Below are 6000 nucleotides of genomic sequence, written 5' to 3'. Positions count from 1 at the left end.
ATTGCCATTCTCTTTTCTTTAGCTAACCACATTATTTCATAATATATAACGTACTTCATAGAAAATACATTCATAAAAATTGTCTTGAAATAGTACAAAGATGAAGTTTAATTAAAAAATTAATGGGTTAACTGGTATTTTAGTATTCTTTCATCAACAGTAACAACTTTACTACCACTAATACTATGGATCAACAATGAGGGGGGAATAAGGGGTATGGGAGGATTTGTATTTTATTTTTTATTCTTATCTCTGTTCTGGAGTAATGAAAATGTTCTAAAATGCCCAACTATGTGATGATACTGTAAGCAAGTGATTGTATACTTTGGATAGTTTTGTGATGTGTGAATGTATATATCAATAAAACTGAAAAAAAAATGCTATTAAAAATTAATGGCCTGGGCGGTGCAATGGAGGCTCATTGGCAGAGTTCTCGCCTGACATGCCCGAGACCCGGGTTTGCTTCCCAGTGCCTGCCCATGCCCTCCCCCCGCCCCCCCAAAAAATTAATGGCCTGAATATTTATTTAAACAAAAACAACATTTATATCATCTATTCAAACCTTTAGTTAAGTCATTAGTTGGAGAGGGGGAGGGAAAGGAAAAGTTTTTTCAGTTGGCTTTATGTTGGTTGCCAGGAAACATACAAAGGCATCAGAAGAGATGAAACAAACAACTCTAAGCTGCTGGGAAGTTGCTCTCAGAGGAAAGCACTTTATTAGGAGGGAAGCTTTGTAGCTGTCTCACCTAACATCTCCAGACGAGTAAATGGAGTTTAATGCGACATGTTAACGGAACCAAGGTTAGCCAAAGAGATTCTGAAAAGTTACTTTTCTAATGCATTTAAAATTGAGGAATAGAAGCTGCATTCTGTGTCAGTTACTATAAACAAGGGGGGAGCTTTATGCATTGTAATCAAGCCAGTTTAAACAGAGTATTAGGGTGGGGGTGGGGTGCAGCCTTTATTCAAATGTGGATTTTGAAAATAAACTGAAACTGGGAGGGGTGGGGGGGTGAGGAATTTCCTTCCTCTCAGCTTGACTATTTTGCTTCCTAACTGAATGCTTTGAAATTTTGGAATTCTATTGCTAAATTGGATTTCTTTCCAAAAGCACCTGTTGGGGGAAAAAAATCCCACATTAGATACAGTTGAAGACTGTTGATAAAAGGTGAAGCCATCATGAGTAACCAGAACGCTGCCCTGGAGTTCAATATGGGGTCGGGACCCGGGCCAGAAAGACCTGGGAGAAGGGAAGGTGCAACCGCGGGTGGGGCCGCTGCCCCGGGACTGCTGGAAGAGCACCTCAGCGTGGCGGACTTCGTGAAAATACAGCGCGCCTTCGAGGTAAGCGTTCACCTTACTGAGGGGACAGCTGGAGCTGCTTCTGAGGAAAACTGGTATGAAACAGAACGCCTTTCCTTTTAAACAGCTTTCGTGCATTTAATAGTCAAAGCAGGGAACTGGAAAGCGTTGGTCAGGCCTGGATCTCGTACCATGTACTTGATAACTTTGTTCCTTGGAATAAAGTTGCCAAGCACATGCTAACTTTAAAATGCTGTCCTTGGATATCATTACCGTCAAAGATGGAAGAGATGTTCTTGGACAACATTTTTCTTAGAGATCAGCATATTTTGGGGGAAACCAAAACTTAACGTTTGTGAGTGGGGAAAGCCAGATCTCTAAGGTGACTCTGGTCATAACATCCTCACCTGTAATGGGGAAGCAGAACTCTGGAAGTTCAGGTAGGCACATCCGGTTTGTGGAAATTCCTCCCGCCTCACCCTCAGTGGCACAGCTTCTGCTCCAAAAGGATTTTCCCACGTCATTGTCTCAAGATCCTATGTGGTGGGTTAGTCTCCCACTCTTTTTGTAAATATTGGGGCAATGCCAATAAGGACAAGATTAGTTTTCATTTTGATTCTACATAGAAGATGAAACTTGAGGAATTTAGTGATAAACAGAGATTTTCGGTCTCTCAATTAACTTGGAATTCTGCATCTGTGCATTATGAATAGCATACATCAAAATGATTTTTCATTTCATAGGGGGATAGGAAGAAGTGCTCTTCAGTATCCTGGAATTTAGCTAGACATGAGCCTTCATTCTTTCTATTTCATTATGTTTGCTAAAATATATTCTCAGGGCTTCAGAAGGTCCTTCAGGGGTGCTTAGGAGTATCAGTTTTAATTTGAAAGAGACACACAATATTTTGGAAGACCATCTTGAAATTAATAAAAGCTTATTAGCCTGCAGTTGGCAGAACATTTAATCTCCAACTATCCAAAGTGGAATTGCTAATCACTAAAAAAAAACTGCTATACTTTACTTTGTAAAGCAAGTTAGACTCTTCCTGCATTGATAAATTAATATACTAATAACAGCAATCATTTTGATAATGGCAAAACCATGCTCTGTTCTATACTTTTCTCATTTTAGTAATTATATATTTAGTCTTCATCCAACCTCATTTGTCTAAAAAAAATTAGTGCCACTCATGCCCAATGCCCCAAATGAGTTTGGCATATTTTGATAGACATAGCAAACATTTCGACAGAGCAACATAACAGCAGATTATGACAGCTTTAACTCTGGAATGAACAAAAATGCAGCAGTTTTGTCCTGGTGCTATGAACACGAAACATTTGAATGCTAGGTTCTATCAGGAGAATCAACGTTATAAAGTTAGCGATTAAAACTGATACAGGAGGGTAGCTGCTCTTTTCAAATAAAGTACAGCTTAGTCTTGAGTGAACTCCAGTAAAACTGGATTATTCGGTCTCAAGACTTTTTTTTTTAATCTAAACATTTAAAAAACTATGCCACTCATTTTGAATTCACCAGTTGATCAGGTACTGATAAGCCAAAGGGGTGAAGAGATTTCAGTTCAGATCCTGCATAAACATAGAGAACCTATGACAGTTTTTAAAAAACAATTTGGGCTTTGCACGTTTCCTTTAAAGAAGATGAAGTCCTCAACTTCTGTGTGAGACAAAAGGGAGAGATGATTATTTGGTGCAAAATTTATATTTTGGGTAGTGCATTTCCTAATTTAACTTATATGGTCGGTTTAGTTGAACACCATCAATAAAGGAAATTTTAAATAGGACATAAGATTTTGTTGGTGTGTCCAGGTTAGTGTGATGCCCCAATAAATCCCAGAGGGATTTGGACAATGAATAAAGAAATATTTGCAAAGTCCCCTTAGGGGAACTGGGAGACAGGGGGAAAGATTCATCTTCCTCATTTGGAAAATTTCTGATACTCTCTCAAGCAGTGGGGACAACCAAGTCAATAGGCTGAGCCCTCCTTCTTGGGGTTCATCCCTATGAATCTTATTCCTGCAAAGGATAGGCTAAATCTTCTTAAAATTAGGCCTAAGGGTCACCCCCAGAAGACCTCTTTTGTTGCTTAGATGTGGCCTCTTTCTCTAAGCCAACACAGCAACACGGCAAGTGAACCCACTGCCCTCCCCCCACTACATGGGACATGACTGCCAGGGATGTAAATCTCCCTGACAATGTGGGACAGAAATCCCAGTATGAGCTTGGACCTGGCGTCACAGGCCTGAGAAAACCTTCTTGACCAAAAGGGGGAAGAGAGAAATGAGAAAAAAATAAAGTGCCAGTGGTTGAGAGATTTCAAAGTCAAGAGGCTATCCTGGAGGTTATTCTTATGCTTTATATAGCTATCCCTTTTTAGTTTATGGTGTATTTGAGTGGCTAAAGGGAAATACCTTAAACTATAGAGCTGTATTCCAGTAGCCTTGTTCCTTGAAGATGATTTTATAACTATATAGCTTTTACAATGTGACTATGTGATTGTGAAACCTTTGTCTGATGCTCCCTTTATCTAGGGTATAGATAAAGATGGATGAGTAAAAAATATGGATAAAAATAAATAAATAATAGGGGAAACAAAGGTTAAAATAAATAGGGTAGATGGAAATACTAGTGGTCAATGAGAGAGAGGGGCAAGGGCTATGGTACGTATGAGTTTTTTCCTTTTTATTTCTTTGTCCGGAGTGATGCAAATATTCTAAAAAATGATCATGGTGATGAAGTCACAGCTATGTGATGATTTTGTGAGCCATTGATTGTACACCATGCATGGAAAATTTGTATGTTAACAATGTTTGTGTTTGTATGATGTTTTATCAATAAAAATATCTACAAAGAAAGAAAAGAAAGCGAAGTCCATACATTTTTAACAGACTCAATAGTCACAGCACTGCACAATCCAATGGCAAATGTGCAACCAGTTAAAAATTAGTCTCTTGAGTCAACACAATTTCCGGATATAGCATGGACATCCAGAAAAGAATGGTGTGCTACATGATTCCAGTGGAGTCCAGGCCTTCTGTAATGAGTGTCAACTCACAGGACATAGGTGTAGATTATTTTGAAAGGAAAAATGATCCTCAGCAGGCATCCTGTAACACAGAAATCTAAAGGTAGTGGTTTGTGGTCCAGTCATTAAATATAGGTTCTTGCAAATGCCAATATTCTCACACTAGATCCTTTTCTCTCTTATTTTGGCATTTTACAAAGATTGCTTATTTGGGGCTGAATACTTTCAGCTATTAGGCAAACTCCATCTCCTTAAATAGCTCTCTTGAATAGCAGCAAGTTGGGTCATTGAATTGGATAGTGAATGTTTCACATATATTTCTGAATGAAATTCAGAAAGCTTAGTCATAACATTTAGGAATAAAGCAAGTAATGCTTCCATTCACTGTATGGAATTCATTCACTTATGCTCAGCATAAGTGAGCAAGACTCAATTAGTGTTTGAAAACCAGGACTCAGACTTCCTGGATTTGTGTCTCAGTCTTCTCATTTGCTATGTGAATTTGAGCAAATCAATTAAACATTGTAAGCCTCGGTTTCCTTATTTCTGACAAGGAAATAGTACCTGCCTCATAGGGTTGTTATAATGGTTAAATGAGGTATCATCTGGAAAGCACTTGGAGGAATACCTGCAGAGAGTATTTGCTCAGTTAACATTAGGGATTATATTTATATTCAGTGAGTAGGGGTTGAAACACCATAACGTCTAACATTCTCTTGAATCTAATTCATGCATTTCCTAAAAGAAATTACACTTCCAATGGCATTGCTGTGCTTCTGTATTTTTGTGTGTGTGTGATAGGAAGTGGTAGCAACAAGAGTTGCAAAGGCATAAATTCACATAGAAAAGTAAAAAAACATGATCCTTCCATCTCCTACTTCATTTTATTAATATGAAAAATATCTTAATTGATGTCTTGATCCTCTTCTTTGGAACAAAGGTGTACCTGGTTAGGAGGGCCAGAAAAGAAACTTGTGAATTTCATTTTGTCTCAAGTGCTGGTAAAAAAAAAACAATGAAAAACAGAGAAGCCATATATCAGCTTGAGGGGAGTGGAATTATAGGTGAAACTTGTGTTCTTCATAGCATTGTAAAGTGACTGTTACTCACACTTTCCCCTTTAGCACTTGTAGTATTTACGGAAATGACACCATCTCTGGATAGTTATATTGTTTTGATGACAACTGTATTTTGCATCTTCTTAGAAACTTTATGCATCACCTATTATTTGAAGAAGAGTGGCTCTGGTTTGCTAATTTCATGGGAATGTTGAAAAATAGGAATTATTTTTCATTCCTACTTCCAAGGAAAATGGAATTTTGAGAAACCCCCATTGGAACTGGTGTCGGAGTATTTCCTTCTTGAAATTATCCATTGTTGACTTTTGCATGGTAGGACATCACATCCTTGATCCTGGGATTCCCTTCTGCCTCTTTGGACTGGAACCATAGTTTACCCTGTGCTCAGAATTCATTGGGCTGGGGCCGGAACTGCCTCTGAAAGCAACTGCATTTGTATCTTCTCCTGGAGCATCAGGTCAGGCCAGGTTGGAGATCTGGAGCCATGCAGTCATTTGCCCAAGTCCCAATAAATTGTTAGATTCAACTACAGCTAAAAATGAAATGTCCTGTATAAAACATGAGGCATTAATGC

At 38.5% G+C, this 6000-nt stretch overlaps 1 protein-coding gene across 1 annotated transcript in view; it reads left to right on the top strand.

Annotated features, from left to right (window-relative positions):
- The first annotated feature begins 649 nt into the window (after positions 1-649).
- Positions 650-6000, top strand: part of WDR49 (WD repeat domain 49) — a 117383-nt gene continuing 112032 nt past the window's right edge. The window contains exons 1-2 of the mRNA XM_077159374.1: positions 650-801; positions 1112-1344. Of these exons, the coding sequence (XP_077015489.1) occupies positions 1180-1344 (165 nt within the window). The 5' untranslated portion in view covers positions 650-801; positions 1112-1179. The remainder of the gene's footprint in view (positions 802-1111; positions 1345-6000) is intronic.

Source organism: Tamandua tetradactyla, chromosome 5 (assembly GCF_023851605.1).
Source record: "Tamandua tetradactyla isolate mTamTet1 chromosome 5, mTamTet1.pri, whole genome shotgun sequence".
In the NCBI taxonomy this organism is placed as follows: domain Eukaryota; kingdom Metazoa; phylum Chordata; class Mammalia; order Pilosa; family Myrmecophagidae; genus Tamandua; species Tamandua tetradactyla.
Note: the sequence above shows the minus strand (reverse complement) of the source record. Positions and strands in the feature narration are given on the sequence as shown.